Source organism: Brachypodium distachyon, chromosome 3, assembly GCF_000005505.3.
Source record: "Brachypodium distachyon strain Bd21 chromosome 3, Brachypodium_distachyon_v3.0, whole genome shotgun sequence".
Classification (NCBI taxonomy): domain Eukaryota; kingdom Viridiplantae; phylum Streptophyta; class Magnoliopsida; order Poales; family Poaceae; genus Brachypodium; species Brachypodium distachyon.
Window position 1 is genome coordinate 32570077 of NC_016133.3, and position 17840 is coordinate 32587916.

At 44.4% G+C, this 17840-nt stretch overlaps 1 protein-coding gene across 2 annotated transcripts; it reads left to right on the top strand.

Annotated features, from left to right (window-relative positions):
- Positions 1–11192: 11192 nt before the first annotated feature.
- LOC100827293 (CDPK-related kinase 3) lies at positions 11193–16291 on the top strand. 2 transcript variants are annotated; one of them, XM_014900158.2, is made up of 11 exons: positions 11193–12348; positions 13544–13674; positions 13843–13884; positions 13965–14073; positions 14212–14290; positions 14417–14689; positions 14786–14895; positions 15185–15289; positions 15448–15510; positions 15612–15779; positions 15876–16291. In XM_014900158.2, the coding sequence occupies exons 1-11, from the start codon at positions 11686–11688 to the stop codon at positions 16017–16019; spliced, it is 1887 nt and encodes a 628-aa protein (XP_014755644.1). In that variant the 5' UTR covers positions 11193–11685; the 3' UTR covers positions 16020–16291. The 2 variants fall into 2 exon arrangements, with proteins under 2 accessions (XP_014755644.1, XP_003574184.1); XM_003574136.4 differs by having other exon boundaries at positions 11344–12348; positions 14393–14689.
- The last annotated feature ends 1549 nt before the right edge of the window (positions 16292–17840 follow it).

Consider the following 17840-nt stretch of genomic DNA (forward strand, 5'->3'; position numbering starts at 1 on the left):
AAGTGATCTGGGTAGGCAACACCTTGCCAATCGCATCTCATACGACTCCTGTTAGTCGGGTGGCATCACATGCCTCGGCTCCCGACCTACCTCGCCCCGAGCCCCACAACCGTTGTGATGGACTCGTCTAGCTTACCAAGTGCTTCCGCTGTAAGAGTCCGACTCAAACCCACCTAGTTGGAAATAATTGGTAGCACCTCAATTTCATGAGCCCACTACCAAGAATGTCCAACTTGTGATGGTGCAGCACTTGGCGGGGCGACCGACTAGACCTTCTTTGAGAGATTTAAACTACCAACTATCTAATAGAGGTAAAACTGAGACATAACAATAACACAAATAAAGCAATTATAATGTGAAATGGTATGGCTCTCTTCATGGTGATCTCCATCTCCACAAAGCTTGTAAGTAGACTCGTGCCAATTCTTGTCACGTGCCGCCTTACTCCATGTCGCCGACTTGTACATCGGATTGCATGTCCTCCAGGTTCTCCAAGTAGCTACACTAGCTAGTGAACGGAAATTACATGGAAAATTCGACACGCAGGTCGTTATACAATAAATGACAGCACCTAGGCTCCAGCCGGCTGACAAAAAACGTGACACGCAGATCACGTATGGATTACACACATCACATGCACATAAGCCATACCATTCACAACATCCTGCAAAACAAGTTATGCATAGAAACGATATCTATCGGCGTTGTGAATCTCGCAACGACATCTAAGGCGCTACGACAGGGCGAAACCGGCGGTCCCAAGATCTAGCCGAGGTAGAAGGCCACGAGGATTACCACTAGACGCGCAGTTGCGGATTATTGATGCGGCGCCTTGATGCAGTGCAGTCCCTCGATCCGATCCAGCCGATCCAATCCCGCGATCGTCGAAGTGCTGAACGTACAGCACCTCTGCCGGTATCCACACGTGCGAGGAGGAGCTCCGGCGGCGGACTGCTAGATCCGGTGCGACGGTTGAACTGAATCGGGCTAGGGTTCTCAACGCATGAGAGTGGAAAAAAACCGTGCCCTTTAGGCATCCCACGCTCCTGCTTATATATCGAGTGGAAGTGGGCTCCAAGCCTTGTGGCCCATCCACCCTGCGAGTCCAACTCGCATTGTCAGCCCAATTCCAGTTCGGGTCCAACCCGACCAAATACTTGCTCCCGCTCTTAAGTGTGTGACCCCACAGGCTCATGGCGACTTGGACACGATTGGAATCCGACTCACAATCGATCAATCGGTAGCGGCTCCTAGCAGAACGTGCCGACTCCCAAGTACCATCGAGTCATGACGACGTACCTTCCAATGTGACATACGTCTTAGTCCCTTTTTGCCTCACGATATACCTTGTCGAACTATAGGCGATTAATCGTCATCCCTTTAATAGTTCAACTCTCTTCTCGATCTGTGATATACGATTCATCCGACTAACTCTTAGTCCATCGACCCGGTTAACAATTAACCAAGTCGCGCATGGCCATGCTTCCCGAATCATATCACTCGAGAGGGCCCAGAGAATATCTCTCCAGTCGGAGGGGCAAAATCCCATCTTGGTTATCCACATCACACAGCTTGATTCTCAGTCAACCCGAACTCTGCCTTTATAACTGCCCTGTTACGGAACAACGTTTGACAGAACCTAAGTTGGTGATCCACAACTCGGATTGTGCGATAACCTCAGGTCTAAGGATTACATTGATTGAGACATGCAAATGACGACCTACTCGTTGCATCTCAATATGGGTCAGTCCGACTCGCTAAACTCTTTAGCCGAGTCCGTGTAAGCTGGAATGACATCACCATGCCCATGACAAGTGGAACCGAGTCATCAGCCAACTTTCACATTAGTCTAGGTTATGTGTCCAGCACAACCTCAATGACTAAGGACAATTTAGTATGAACAACATGAATACATAGTTCCACAATCAAATCACATATTCAATGATACATATCAGATGTTCAAACAAGGACAACTCAATAATATTTATGAATACATTGGGAATTACATCATACATGATTGCCTCTAGGGCATATTCCCAACAGTTAAGTCATGGCTGTCTACTACTTTTGACATGAAAGATATGGGAAACGCTTCTTATGTACTAGGAGTGGAAATACTTAGAGCTCGGAGGAAGGAAATTTTGGGCTTGTCTCAGAAGTCATATTTGAAAAGTGTACTCAAACGATTCTCTATGGAAACATGCAAACCTGCACTTGTACCTTTAGCAGCAGGGAACAAACTCAGCGAGGAATTATGTCCTGAAACTCCCGAGGAAAAGAAGAAAATGGAATCGGTTCCATATGCTTCTGCTTTGGGGTCCTTGATGTATGCCATGTTGTTTACACGCCCCGATTTATGCTATGTAGTAGGAATTTTAAGTAGATATCAAAAGAATCCTGGTGCTGCACATTGGAATCAAATGAAGCATGTTTTGAGATATGTTCGGGCTACTCTGGATTTTTGCCTGTGTTTTAATCAAGACAATCTACAGCTGCAGGGTTTTACTGATGCTGATTGGCAGGGTGATCTGGATAATCGAAAGTCCACTTCTGGGTATCTTTTCACATTAGCTGGTGGTGCAATCTCTTGGAGGAGCAAGAAGCAAGATTCAGTGGCGTTGTCATCTATGGAGGCAGAATATATTGCTGCTTCTGAAGCTGTCAATGAAGCTGTTTGGTTGAAGGATTTTCTTTCTACTCTAAAGGTTGTGGATAGTGTAAACAAGCCAATTACTGTGTATTGTGATAATCAGGCGGCACTCAAGGTTACCAGGATCCCAGGTTTCACAGCAAGAGTAAACACATTGAGGGAAGATATCATTATATTCATGATGTCATAAACAGATTAAAGTTAGTTAGTCTTGAGTTTTTACCAAGTATTGATATGGTTGCCGATCCACTAACTAAGCCTCTTGGTCAGGAATTATTTAGCAAGCATGTCAATGCTATGGGTCTTCGTATATTTGAATAATTGTTTCGGACAAGTGGGAGATGTAGGAATTTGTGTCCATCAACTATATCCAAATATTACTTGTCATTATTCATATTACCTCATTGTGGAATGGTGCTTTGTATAAGCATGGAAATATTATTTATGATAGATAAAGTTGCTTATTAGTGGAATTATTAGTTATAAGTGTACACATATTGATTTGATCAATATTGGAATACACTCTTGCTGGAGTATACACTTGAGCGCATGCTTAAGGAAGCTGGTCAATTAATATTGGAATACAGTATACATGTATGTTATACTGGAAATATAACCCGGGTACAATATTAGTTGGAAGGGAGCCAGATTAACGGTCAGATTACAGCCCTGATTATAATCTAAATAATTAATCTAGTTAGATTAATTATGGCGCACAACTCACATGTGCGTGTCCTGGGACATCACGAATAGTATTCGATTACAGGTGAATTATATTGTGGTTGTTAATTATACCTGGACTCTATTTGGAAACAAGTTTGTTTAAACTTGAAAACTTATCTCTATACAGATCAGGACTCTGGAATTAGCAATATAAGTAGGTCCCCCCCTCTAGCCTCAAATAGCATTGTGAGCGGCACCACCAATAAGGCAGAGGAATAGAGGGTAGGCGTAAACCTATTTTTTTTTCTTACAACACTCACCCCTATGGACGCACACACGCACATCGTACCACTATGAGCACCTCCGAAAGATTGAGCCGGCAGTTCTTGAGAGATTGACGAAGTCACCGCTGGCGTCTCGCTGTTAACGGGTACGTCACCTACCACTGAAAAATAGCGCCGATTAAATCCTAAAATAATTCAGAAAAATGTGACACCCATCTCAAGTCTAAGACTTGAATCTGAGTGGGATGGTTCAACCACAAGGAACTAGACCATCTGAGTTAGTCGCAGTTCACGTCATTATATTTGAAAGGATAACACCAGCAATCAGCAATGTTAAAATGACACCAATGGTATTTTGTTTCTAGCTTCGCCCCTGGGACTAGCTGGCCCTGTCACTTATCAGTCAGCGGTCGCTGTGCTTCCGTAAAACGAACTTATCAGTCAGCACTCGGCACAAAAGAAAGAACTCAGTCAGCATCTCCATGTGCGCATGCCACGCCTGCTGCCGTTGATCCAAAAGAAGAAGAACGAGTCGTGACTCATGAACTTCCCCAAGTAAACATTTCAGCATTCACAATAGTAGTACGAGCTAGGTTGCGACACAATCACATCTCCCACTCAAGCCACTGATTTATACTCCCACACGCTGACACGCCGGCCGCATAAAAACTGGCGGCCAAAAAAATTCAGAAACGAAACGAGATCCCTAGCCCACCCACGCACGCTCCCCACGCCTGCGGTGCCTGCCAAGAGCGTACGCACGTGCGCGCGCGCAAGCCCGATCGAGCGGCGCAAGGGACCAGCCCGGGGCGGCAGAGGCGTGTTTCCGTATCGGTTGGTAAGCCTGGCAGGCAGGCGCTGTCGAACAGGATGACATGACACCGTTTGAAAATCTCTGCCAGCTCTACCCCGCCTGCACCCTGCTCACTCCTCGGCAGTGCCCGGGCGTCACCTGCTCCGTCGGGATGCCGTGTCCAGGGAGAGCCCGGCGCCGGCCGTGCGCTCGCTTTTGTCCCCTGGTTTGGTTGCAGGCTTCGGAGACCAAAACTCTGTGCTGTGCGCTTGCCTAACTCGGGCTTTCTGACACTATCTGCGCTATTCAGAGTTTCAGGTGAGTTGGCCTAATAAAACGCATAGGAATAGCAAAAGTTAGGAGCAAATGTCACGTGTGCGGGCTTTTACACGATATTAGAGCATATTAGGCACGGGAACTATGAGGTGATCCGGGCATACAAGAAATATTTGGTATATGGTGAAAATATTCCCTCCAAAATCCCACGAGATGCCCAACTGACAGAAAGAGACCACGCAAGTCAATTTTTTTAATTTCGTCTTTTAATATTACGATTGGCCGGGATTTGAACTAAAGAGTTTGTGCTCCGATGCCATATTGAATTGCATGTATTAGACAGTTTAATCAAAAGTCCAAACTAATAGAAAGAGACAGTCAATATATTTCATCAGTGTCAATGACTAATTATGAAGTGAAATCGTGAATACAAAAAGAAAGTCCTGCGAAAATTTACTTTTGCGGACCGTGAAAAGAACATAGAAGAAGTGGCAAAAAAAATTAGCCCCTCGTTCCTACGGATCATGGGCGTGTCAGCTGACACCGATGACCGTCGTCCAAACCTTTATAAAAGCAACCTAAATATTAAATTGACCCTAGTGAAAAATACACATAAGTTACTTCTACTAGGTTATTGACACCAATAATGGTATATCCTGGATTCGCCCCTGCTGCGGATTACACATCAAACACATCTTCTCATTAAAATGTGAATGTGTTGTAGGAGTACATTCTAAGGTCCACACGTGATGTTGTTTTTCTGAACTTTGTAGACCCAGTTTCTAAATTATTATTTTTTAAACAAAGAGTGCAAGTGAAATCGGGAGCCAAACGTCCTCACTGATATCAAAGTCGTGTTTTTCTCTTAGGGAATGGATATGAATTTTTCAGATTTAGTTCTAAACAAAAAAAAAAGCTGAGATATGAACTTATGTTAATTTACTATAGAATTGAGAACATATCATGGAAAAAATATGACCTGAATCAGCGTGCTTAATTGGTGTGCTCGAAATCAAATGCAACGCAATGATGGGCACGGTTCCGCCGAGTTAATTTCACTTATTGGTGTGCTCAGTAGGTCCTAAACTCCAGCCTGGGATTAAATCTTCAAACTTTACATGTTTGCCTCCGATTCAATGTGTCACGGCATACGGAGTACTCAACATTTTTTAGAATTTGTAAAATGTGGTTTGTACAAAGTGTTCTCATTGAAGAGCGACCTTTTGCGGGATATTTTGTTTCCATACTTCGAGGGATACTGAAATGAATGGTTCGATCCCTCGCTCAGGTCCCAGGGCGTCAGAAACTCAGAACCAGATGCTCCAAACCGTTGCTCCTACCTCTCATCTGCCATGCAGTGCAGATGCATCGCGGGACCCCGATTGACTGTCCTGTCCTCCATTCTTTTGCCATCAAGAACACAGGTAGGGGCTGTCTGTACTACGGCGCCTCTGCCACTGCACTCCAGTACTCAACTACCACGCCAGCACAGTGGCAGCAGCATCTACCTGGTCCTTTGTTTGCATACCGCTGCTGTTGTCTCCTTGCTGCGCTAACTACCGAGGAGATGACGACAGGAGCAGCCCGCTGGGATTCTTCCGTCCCCGAAGGATGACAACAAAAGAACTCGCTCCGATCACGGTGCGCTGCCGTTGAATCTTATCTTTTCAGATGTAATAACCGCCGGGAATCTGGCGCTGGCCGGGACTCTGCTGCTAGCTTTGCCGAGCCAGGAACGGTTCCTGCGGTGATACCGGCCGCGTGGATTAATGAAGTTTGTCGCGGAATAATCACGGGGATGTCCATGAATGCGGCAACCATGTCATTTCTGCGTTGTCGATCGATTCCATCCCAATTCCCAGGCCGGCTCTCCCGAGCAAACTTTACAGCTCCGGATTGGCGACGAGCAGGAGAAGCCAAATTAACCACACGCGTGCCTCTTGCGACGAGCAGGATTTTTCTGGCTGTCATGCATAGAAGAGACCACGCGTAAATTAATTTCTCAACTCACCATGTAGCAACATGCATGTGACACCAAAAGAACGACTGTTTGGATGCAAGGAACTAAAGCCCGGACGATCGACACCATGCGCAGTTTCATAGTATATACCTTTTCTGCTTCTCTAATTTGGATCTCACTGTCTCGTAATCCTCAATGATATAGGAGGTTAAGTTCCTCATGCAATACCTAAACTAGTACTACAGAATCTAAGAATATTGCAAACGTAGATCAACGTAGGATCGGCGGGCAGGCTAGAGGTTGGTTGGTAGAATCGTGCGAGAGAACGGAGAGATTCTGGGTGCCCCTGCTCTGCGGATATGTTGTCTACCTAACTCGATCCAGTCCAAATCCAGGAACAGAACAAACCATTCGTGCAGGCCTCCCTGAACTGTCAATTCAAGAGGAATCTCCCCTGCTGTCTCCGACCCTGATAAAAACCTGTATCGACGGGGGGCAACGCCTGAAACTCCCCAGTGATTTCGATTTGGCAAATGGCAGGGTTGCTCCTGCCCATGCTGGCCCCTACATGGACGCAGGCAGGTGCTTTTTGCCAATCGATTTCATATTTTTTCAGTCGGTGCTCTGGTTGGACACAAAAGACACCGTGCATGACAGAACAAGAAGAATCAGTTGCTCTGCTCGTGGAGTATATCTTTAGCATTATCTTGATTTTGACATTTCTTAATTAAGTAAGCTTCTGGATGTGTGTGTTTATAAAAATAAGACGCATCATCTGCTGTGTCCAGTAGGTCAGAGGAATAAGCGAGGGGTTGGTTGTCCGTTGGTTAACAAGAGATGAGTCTACTTTCTTCGTTTCTTATCTCTTTATTTCTATTTTTTTTAATTGCATTTTTAATTGCTAACAACATTTGCCACGTGGTTCTTTATTTCTACTCATAATTTTGCAGGAAGTATCATATTATTTTAAAACCTTCTTTACTGTGGAAAAATATATCCCATGATAAAAAGCGCCGAGACAACACACAGTTTGGAATTGTTGGATCAGCGATATACCATCAGCCCACGTTATCTTTATTTTTCCTCGTATAAAAGACTCAATTGGTGGCGGCTGTCCGTCACCATTGGACCGCGTGCTTTGATTTTTTTTAATTGTTTGGTAATGTAGCACAAATCATCTTCACTCCTATAAAGACTCAATTGGCGTGGTGTCAGTCCGTCATCATTAGACCGAGTCCCTCGATAAAAAAAAATTCCCTCCTTTGTTGATTTGGCACAATTCAATCAGATCAAAAAGATATAAAATATACTTTCTCTCCGTCTCATATTAAGTGACTCAAATTTGTTCAAATATGGATGTATCAATGCTTAAAAATCGTCTAGATGCATGTAATAAAAAGTCACTTAATATGGGACTGATGGTGTATATGAAATCACCAATTAATATTGCACCATCCGTCCCAAATTAACTGACGTGGGTTTGTCTAGATTCTTATACAAATCCACGTCACTTAATTTGGGACGGAAGGAGTACAACATTCTTTTCAAACATATTATTTTTTATTCCGTTGTAGCGTACGAGTATTGTCCTAGTTGACTAGTGTTTGGCTTTAGAGCGAGGTGGAATGGAATGAAACGATTCTATTCCTATAGTAATGGAATGTAATGGAACGGTTCTACTTTTTTATATCCTAAGAACTAAACACTTTAATCACCGGTTCCACTTGAAACCAACTCTGTGACACACTGGTCTACGGCTTAATAGGATTGATAGAATACTCATATCAACAAGGTATATCTTCTTTTTTGGGAGCCCATCTGAAAAGAACCTGAAAGTTAAGCGAGCTTGGCCGAGAGAAATTTGAGGATGAGTGACCAACCCGGAAGTTTCTCCCAGGAGTGTATGTGTGAGCACAAAGTGCGCTGGAAAGACATGTGTTGGTCTGTGGGGCTTCTCTTGAAGCCTATAGAGCTGTCAGGAGTGAAGCTAGGGCATTACAGATTGGTATCAGAGCCGACCCTTGCGGTTACCGACGTGCGGATCAGGTGTGCGGACATGAGGACATGTGCCGGCACTGGACGCATATGGGCGTGTGCCAAGAGGAAACGATCTGGCTTGGGCATATGACTGACAAGGATGTCAGGTCCTTTGAGGAGGGGTGTGTGTGACACACTGTCCTACGGCTTAATAAGATTGATAGAATACTCATATCAACAAGGTATACCTAGAATACTCATATCAACAAGGTATACCTTCTTCTTCGGGAGCCCATCCGAAAGGAACCTCAAAGCTAAGCGAGCTTGGCCGAGAGCAATATTTGAGGATGGGTGACCGAGACGGAAGTTTCTCCCGGGAACGCATGAGTGAGGACAAAGTGCGCTGAAAAGACATGTGTTGTTTGTGGGGCCAGTCTTGAAGCTTAGAGAGCTGTCAGGAGTGACGCTGGGATGTTACAAACTCACTCCAATTTTTTTTTTTATGAATGAGATGGTTAAGCATATTGGGAAAAAATTCCCTTTAGAGGAATCCATTTTAGTTTTCTACTCCCTATGTTCTAGGAACGAAACACAGGAATCATTTCGACTTTTGAAACAATTTCAGTACATTTTTACTCCATAATTTCAAGCAAACACTACCTAAAGGAGGCGCAGAAGTTTTAGGCAGACGCTGCAGCTGCTGGCACAAGTGGATGTAGTAACTCGAGTGAAGAACTATGATGTTCAAAGATTGCTATGCAACGAGTTTTTTCTATTCTGAGCGCTGTTATTCATACGATCTATAAAGCTCGGTATGATTTTAGTACACGTTGCATAGCAATAGCAATCTTTGTACCCGCAAAAAAAAAGCATAGCAATCTTTGATGGAACAATATGCTAGAGCAAGAGAGTCCACATGATTGTCCATTAATTGGACAGAAACCACATCTTCAAGTGTCGAATGTGTACTTAGTTTCTCTATGGGACTCGGCCACATGTCAAGGTGTGATAGATCGGAGCAGCTCCGGTTGATTTGCATTTCCCATACCAATTTTTTACTGCACAAAACATGTGAGATCATTTCTCAAATGAAAGACTATTTTAAACAAGCAACGAACATCACGAAGGTACGTACTACTAGGTCAAAACGGATCGGTTTCTTCCTTCCCGTGCTTATTTTTACAGCTCTTCCCGTCCCGTGCTTAATCTCTAAGAAATGCCGTGTTGGAGTAATGGTGATACTCATCTGGAATTGGATCAATCTACGGCTGGCAGAATTAACTAAATAATTAAATTACGAAAAAAACAACAACGAGGACGGGTAAACCCAGTGACTCCAGATTTTACCGTTTTACCCCTACTGGCTCGGGGACAGGACGATTGGGAAGAACGACGAGCAACGGGTCGATGGAGAGACGTAGGCAGGGGAAATTGGAGGCGTGCGAGGACGGAAGAGGAAGAAAAACCATCCAGCGCCGTCCAAAGAAAAATAAAATGAGCTTCTATGATGCAAGCAAAGAAAGGCAGCACAAAAGCTTGCAAGAGACGCTAGGAGGACGTACTAGGACCACGGCCACGTCACCTGCCTGCGAAACGAGCCGGACAGTCAAGCAAGCAATCGAAAATAAATGTGTAGAGCCAAATTTCCAGGCCAAATCCAGGATATGCAGACATAAATGGAGGCAAGCGATTAAAGGCTGCCAAATTAAATGGATACGATCGATATCTAGCTGTGCGCAAAATTTCGCTCGGGACACATAAACTTTACTTTATGGTCTACTCAGTTATTGCTGCATATCCTAGGAGATGTGAAGCATTGGCTGGTGCATGCACCGTATAATTGTATTTGGAAATAATTTAAATTTGTATACTTGTGTACATGTACGTATATCATATTTCCACAAATGAATTTTTCTCACCGCAATAATCCGATGATGAATAGCATCCATCTTTTTGCCGTTGGGGTATTGAAATCACCCCCTTGTATAATTTAATGATTTTGCTAGAAATTGGATACGGGTGTTGATGACCTTCATCGTATTCGAGAGAGCCATGGCTTTCCCTTGGTGATCATGCATGTTATCTTGTACCAATGTGTGTTAACGAAGAAATATATCTGTTTTGTGAGTGATCACACATATTATTAAGTTGGGTTGATCCTTCGCATGCTAAATGTTTGCAGCCAGAAATCACAAGTTGCAAAATTCGTTTGTCGTCGTCTATACCAACAACATTGACGCGCATTGTGTTGGAAACTAAACAGAAAAAATAAAATAAATGCAAGCCAAGCAGTAAATGTATGAAATTTTTTTCTTTTGAGCTGAATGCACGCATAATTTTAACTGCCTTCATCTAGAACGGATATGTAAAAGTCAAATACTCCCTCCGTCTCAAAATGAATGAAATGAATTTGTATATAAGAGGTAAAATATTATAGACGATGACAAAATCATCCAGCGGCAGTCTCAAAATGAATGAAACGAATTTATATAGAAGGGGTAAAATATTCTAGACGACCACAAAATCATCCAGCGGCATCCATCTGTCGAAGTAAATCTCCACATTTCTACAACGGCTAGACGAAATACTCACAACCAGCGTACACCGCTAGACGCCCATAGACGCATGATACAGTGTATAAACCCCATCGTATACAGAAACGGCTGGCTAGCTGGCTGCCTTGCGGGGCCCACGCGCAGCCCCGGGCGGACGGACCCCATCGGTCTACTCTACTGCCTCCCCCCTTCGTCACTGCGGCCTCAGTTTTAGTCCTCTCTCCCCGCGGACTCCTCCTCCCTCCGCTCCTCCGGCGATACGCGTACGTTACCGGCCATTTCATCGCGCGGCGCACCTCAGCATAGATATCCTCCGCCGCTTCGCCCCGCATTAATGCTTGGGCTGCGCCCCGTCGTCCCGTTCCTGGGGTTCCCCCTATAAGTCCCAGCCCCTCCCCCAGTTCTCCCCTCGCTTCGTCCTGTGTCCTTCGCCTTCCTTCCCCCAAAACCCGCCGCATTTCCTGTGGGCTGGTAGGTAGGCGTGTTGCGGGGGTTGCCTCCGGTGATCGGCGCCGGGGGGGCCAGCCATGGGGCAGTGCTACGCGAAGAACGTACACGTCGATGGGGATGGGGGCGAGGGTGGCGGTGGCGTTGGCAGTGGGGTGACGACCACCATCTCGGTGTCCGCCGCCGCCGCCGGGCACGAGGCGGCGGCGGTTGTGGGGGAGAGTGCGGGAGGAGGTGGGAGGCGGAGCAGCAGGCCGTCGCCGGCGGGGACGCCGCGGAGGGGGAGGTCCGGGGCGACCCCGGCGAGGACTTCGGTGGCGGGGAGCCCCTGGGCGGCCAGCCCGCTCCCCGAGGGCATCGCGCCGTCCCCCGCGACGTCCGCGTCCACGCCCAGGCGCTTCTTCCGGCGCCCCTTCCCTCCGCCGTCCCCGGCCAAGCACATCAAGGCGTCCCTGGCGCGCCGCCTCGGCCACCGCTCCCCGGCGTCTTCCGCGGCGCAGTCGCAGGCGCAGGCGGCCAGGCCGCAGGTCGCGATCCCGGAGCACGCGGGCGGCAGCGGCGGCGGCGGAGAGGTGGAGAGGGAGCTCGACAAGAGCTTCGGCTACGACCGCCACTTCGCCGCCAAGTACGAGCTGGGAAAGGAGGTGGGTCGCGGCCACTTCGGCCACACCTGTCTCGCGCGTGCCCGCAAGGGGGACATGAAAGGCCAAGTCCTCGCTGTCAAGGTCATCTCCAAAGCCAAGGTCGAACTCATTCACGCTCATCTCTTCCTTAATGCATGATCTTTTTAGTGTCAACCAATTCAGCTAGTCCTAGAGAAGGCCATCGACCGAAAATCTTGCTTTTCAGTTGTTTACTTGATGAATGGGAATTATTTGTTAGTTTTGCAACAAGAATTTAGCAACTCGGCAATGCTACTAGCACAGGCATTGCATTGTATAACATTTGTTTCTTTTTCTGCTTTGCATAACGAGGTAGGGCATTCGTAAGCGCATTGGCATTTGCTGGGAGGTGAGAAGGGCAGAGATCTTGTTTCAACAATGCTGCAGTTGATATTTTGTCTTTTATCATGATCTAAGTTATTAAGTTTTGTGTGAGATCCCCCTGTTATCTTGTCAAATGGTAGAAGCATTGTAGCTGGGGAAGTTGGGAGACAGTACACCTGTTAGAGTCCAGTAGTTCTTGAATCCATACCGTGGCACTCTGATGGTATGATCAGAGCCACAAGCAAATGTAGGAAAAAGGTTTGGGAGGTAATCAGTTAAATATGCATACTTAGATTCTTGGGGGATTGCGAAAGTTGAGCATATGCTGATTAGTTTCAACTGTTGACCGCTTGTATTGCCCTTCGGGGACTAATAATATGATTCAAACAATCTTTTGTTTCTTATTGTTGCTTCTTCATTTTTACTCTGCGAATTGTCGATAAAACCTAGTAGACAATGCCGCTATGAAAATTCTACGTGCACGTATACGTGCATGCCAGCATTGATGTTTCTCATGCACGTAATTGTCGTTTTCTTCTGTGAGCGTTATTGCTTATATTGATTACTGACTATTTTGGTCTGCTAGTCTCCAGTGTGGACTACTAGTTACTTAAATGATTCGAACCCTAGACATATCTATAAAGTTTAATGCATCTCTCGTTCTCATATTGTTTTTTTATTTGTATTTGATACAATTATCTTCCCTGTCATCACATAAGGTATGAATCTCGTTCCCTGACAGCTTTGATCCTATGATGATAGAAGCTAATTAATACTGATATGGATCTTTCTTTAAGCTAAGCAGTTTAATAGGAAGATCAATCAGTTAGCAGCAAGTTCGCTTGTCTAGCTCGTTAGTTATAGAAATAATAATGTCTCTGGGTTGTACGGCTACATGTTTCACGTTTTATTCTTTACAGCCTAATCTCAACATTTTGTTCTTCTCAAGCAGATGACAACTGCAATATCTATCGAGGATGTACGTAGAGAGGTCAAAATTCTGAAGGCTTTGTCAGGGCACTCCAATCTTGTAAAATTTTATGATGCATGTGAGGATGCTCTTAATGTCTACATTATAATGGAGTATGTTTTCTTATCTTACCTTCACTGTATCCATAAACTGTAATTTAATTTAATTTTTTGCAGAAGTGTGCATATTTTATTCTGTGTGTTCTATTATCGGATTGGCAGTATCTCACATTATGCAAAATTATAATGGTGGTTGATGTTTTCTGCCCTGTTTTTCACCAGGTTGTGTGAAGGGGGAGAGCTATTGGACAGAATTTTGTCCAGGTAGACCATTTTTCCTTCAGATACATTTTCGGAATAGCAAAGCAAGCATTGCTCTTATAAATTATTGGTATTTTTTTCAGAGGCGGGAGGTACACTGAAGTCGATGCCAAAGTTATTATTGGGCAGATATTAAGTGTAGTTGCTTTCTGCCATCTTCAGGGTGTTGTGCACCGAGATTTGAAGCCAGAGGTCCGTAGAGCCTTGATTTGGTCTCTTTTGTGTCTATTATGCTCATTGAATTTAATTTGCTTTGTTATCAATATCGTGGTATTTTTGCAAATAATTCTGCCCTTGGTTTCTGATAATTTCACCCTTTATTTTGAGCAGAATTTCCTCTTCAGCACTCGTGAGGAACACTCGCCTATGAAGATCATCGATTTTGGGCTCTCAGATTTTATAAGGCCAGGTACTGCCTCCACTCGGAGATTATGACCAATGAAATACTTCAAATGTTCTTTAAAAAAAATGTGTGCCAAAGTGGCAAGGCCTAATTTGATTGTTTTTACAGATGAAAGGCTGAATGATATTGTAGGTAGCGCATACTATGTTGCTCCAGAAGTCCTGCATCGGTCATACAGCACAGAAGCAGACATGTGGAGCATCGGCGTTATAATTTATATCTTGCTGTGTGGTAGCAGGCCATTCTGGGCACGAACTGAGTCAGGAATTTTCCGCTCAGTGCTGAGGGCTGATCCGAATTTTGATGATTCACCATGGGCATCAATATCCCCTGAAGCTAAAGACTTTGTCAAAAGACTTCTTAATAAGGACTATAGGAAAAGAATGACTGCTGCACAAGCACTCTGTAAGTAGTGTCAAATACGGCTGTATCACTTTATAATCCCCCTTTTGAATTTCCATAGATTTTGATGATTTTCTTATGTACTGTTTGTGTATCCAGCTCACCCCTGGTTGCGACATGAGTGCCGCCCAATCCCTCTGGATATCTTGGTTTTCAGGTTGGTTAAGGCATATCTCCGTTCTACGCCTTTCAAACGGGCAGCATTGAAGGTTTGCTCTTTACCATGTTCTTTTCAATATGTAAACAGGGGGCTGTACTTCTTTCGATACTGATTCCGTGAGACTAAAATCTGCGCATTGAGTAGTATGTACAGGTCATCCATTTGAAATGTACCTCCTTTAATTCCTTGGAAAAATAGCTAGCTATGTTTAATAGACATATGGTGGGAGGTGCCAAAGATTGGCTGTGTGGTGTTCATATTATTATTGGCTGCAGTTGTCTTGCTAATACTATGTTGCCCAATTCGCTGTCTTAATTTCTCCCTGGTCTATTTGACAGGCTCTGTCTAGAGCAATATCAGAAGATGAGCTTACCTACATCAGAGCGCAGTTCAACTTGTTAGAACCTAGAGATGGCCGAATATGTATTGAGAACTTCAGGATAGTAAGTGCTCTTATATTGTCAAGTCGGTTAGCAATTAAACTTTTCTGTTGGCTTGTTCACATTCTGATTTCCAATCATGTAATTATGATTTATTGAAGTGCTTTCCATTTGCGGGAGACTAAACTCGATACTTCTTTTTCATTCTTCAATTTATGTAGGCTCTTCTAAAGAACTCTACTGAGGCTATGACAGAATCTAAAGTTCCTGAGATCTTGCTTTCGGTATGAAATGCCCTTGCTACGGCTCACCTCCCAATATCTTCGTTTGCACACATATATGATAATTGATCATGATTTAATTTTACTCGTGTATTCCATTTCAGTTGGAGCCGCTTGCATATAGGCAAATGGACTTTGCGGAGTTCTGTACGGCGACAGTCAGCCCTTACCAACTGGAGGCTTCACCAAGGTGGGAAGAAATCGCGAACACCGCGTTTGAGTGCTTCGAGCAGGAAGGCAATCGTGTCATCACAATCGAGGAGCTGGCTCTGGTATGCAGTAGTCGAACAAATCTGAGAGTGACATGAATCTTTCTTTGATCTCGTCTCGTGCGTCACTAATCAAAGGACTTCCCTTTCTGCATACAGGAAATGAATCTTACTTGCTCGGCGTTTTCTATCGTCCGCGACTGGATTAGACCGTCAGATGGAAAGCTTAGCTTTGTGGGCTACACCAAATTTTTGCATGGGTTGACTATGCGCAGCAGCAATGCGAGGCGGCAGCAGCAGTGATCTGCTTCGCCTCGGTTGCTTAGGTTGCTTCAATCAATTGCTTTCATTGGTGGGGAGTTGGATGGATGGTGTTTTCTCCCTCTCTTTTCTTTTTGGTGGCTTAGCTTTTGTAGAGAGAGAAAAGAAAGAAACAGAAAATGTAAGTTCATAATGGAGTTTTAGAAGCAAAGATGTGGTTTTACCTCTGTTTTAGCACATCCTGTTGCTGTTACATCATTCTTAATCTGTCATATACATGGGCACTGTACAGTGGCCCATACATGATTTGCTAACCTGCCTTCTACTGCATTTGTGTGTCCTACTCCTGGTAGCATCCCCTTGCTATTTGTCAAAGCAGCAGCAGCATAATTAGTACTACCTTCCTTTCATAATTTTTGTCTCAAATTTGTCTTAAAAATGAATGTATTTATTCCTAAATGTGTAAGAATTATGAAAAGGAAAGTACAAGGCCCTGCTCCGCTTGATTTGCTGCAACTGTGACCAAAATATCCGGTGAGTAGTGCATGAAAAGGTGTTGTGGTTTGGAACGTTCTTACCATATGCTAGCTAATGCACGATTAATCTAGGAAATCCAGGGCAGAAGGGGGCAGCAGGCCGTAAGTACCGTAGCATGTTTCGCCTTTTCCGGACAATCGTACGGCCGCGCTTTTATGGGTGCTCAGGGTAATTAAGAATGCATTCAAGTACGAAAGACACTTTCAAAGAATTTAGGATATGCGTTATCCTTGGGTGATGAGATCTGTGGTTCATATCAATAAGAATGGAGCTTTCCGCAAAGAAAAAAAAAAGAAATGTTCAACATGAACACATAAAGTCGTGGAGATTGGATTCCAGGAGTCAGATCGGGAGGCCTTCTTCAAAGAATGATTGTATGTCTCTATTGTGATGCCGTCTGTTAATGCTACCAATGCGGCTGTGAAGAATGTCGACGAGGATACTTCGGCCAAATGACCTAGGAAGGATGATGATCTGTGGTCCATTGAAACTGTCTTAGGGTGCATTGGCACCAAGTCAAATAGTGTCCAGTAACATAAAGATTGTGTACATCGGTTAATGCAGATACCAGGAAGGATACACTTTTTATAAAACAGTAAATTTGTTTTTCCATGAATGCCAGTTGGTTTCTAGATTTGCAGGACATCCATGGTTAGGTGCATGATGCATCACGCTTCCTTTGGCATCTAGGCTGGCATATGACATACATATGCCTTTATCCAACTTTGCCTTAATTGCGCGTCGATCAATTTCTAGAACGGAGGGGTACTGAGTTCTTGCCTTCTTGGAACTGCACCTTTTCTATTCCTATATCGACCACGAAGTTCTTATTTCTAATTAATCAACTTAATTGTCTATTGAATGAAAACTCAGAATCAAGTAGTCAGTTTAGAAATTGTGTTGGTACTTAAAATCAAATACTCCCTCCTTTGCCTGCGGGGAGAAGAAACCCTCAGGTATCGTCTGAAAAAAGAATACTTTCTCATACAGGCCTAGAAAAATTCTGAACCCCATGCTCCACCCATACGTGGCGCCACCGCGGCGCCATGTGAGATCAAAGCCGGCCTTATACATGTCCTTGGTGTCAGAGGAGGGGATTCTTTTAACCCTTTGGCCTGAAATTTGCTCCCAATGAGAGTCGAACCCATGATCAAAGGGGTGCTACTAGAGGCGCCAGACATTATGTTAGAATGGTGCGCATGCATTTCGATGTCAAACTTTGACCAACAATTAAACCAATAATATGATATAAATTTTATATTGTTGGAAACGCTTTTGAAATATAGATCGGATGATATAATTTTTGTAGCACGTAACTCTCAAATC

Bases quoted from the DNA above. Each gene is read 5' to 3' on its own strand.
- LOC100827293 (XM_003574136.4), top strand. From the start codon at position 11,686: ATGGGGCAGTGCTACGCGAAGAACGTACACGTCGATGGGGATGGGGGC. The intron at 13,675-13,842 runs GTATGTTTTCTT...GTTTTTCACCAG, and splicing joins AATGTCTACATTATAATGGA to GTTGTGTGAAGGGGGAGAGC. The intron at 14,896-15,184 runs GTTTGCTCTTTA...TCTATTTGACAG, and splicing joins TCAAACGGGCAGCATTGAAG to GCTCTGTCTAGAGCAATATC.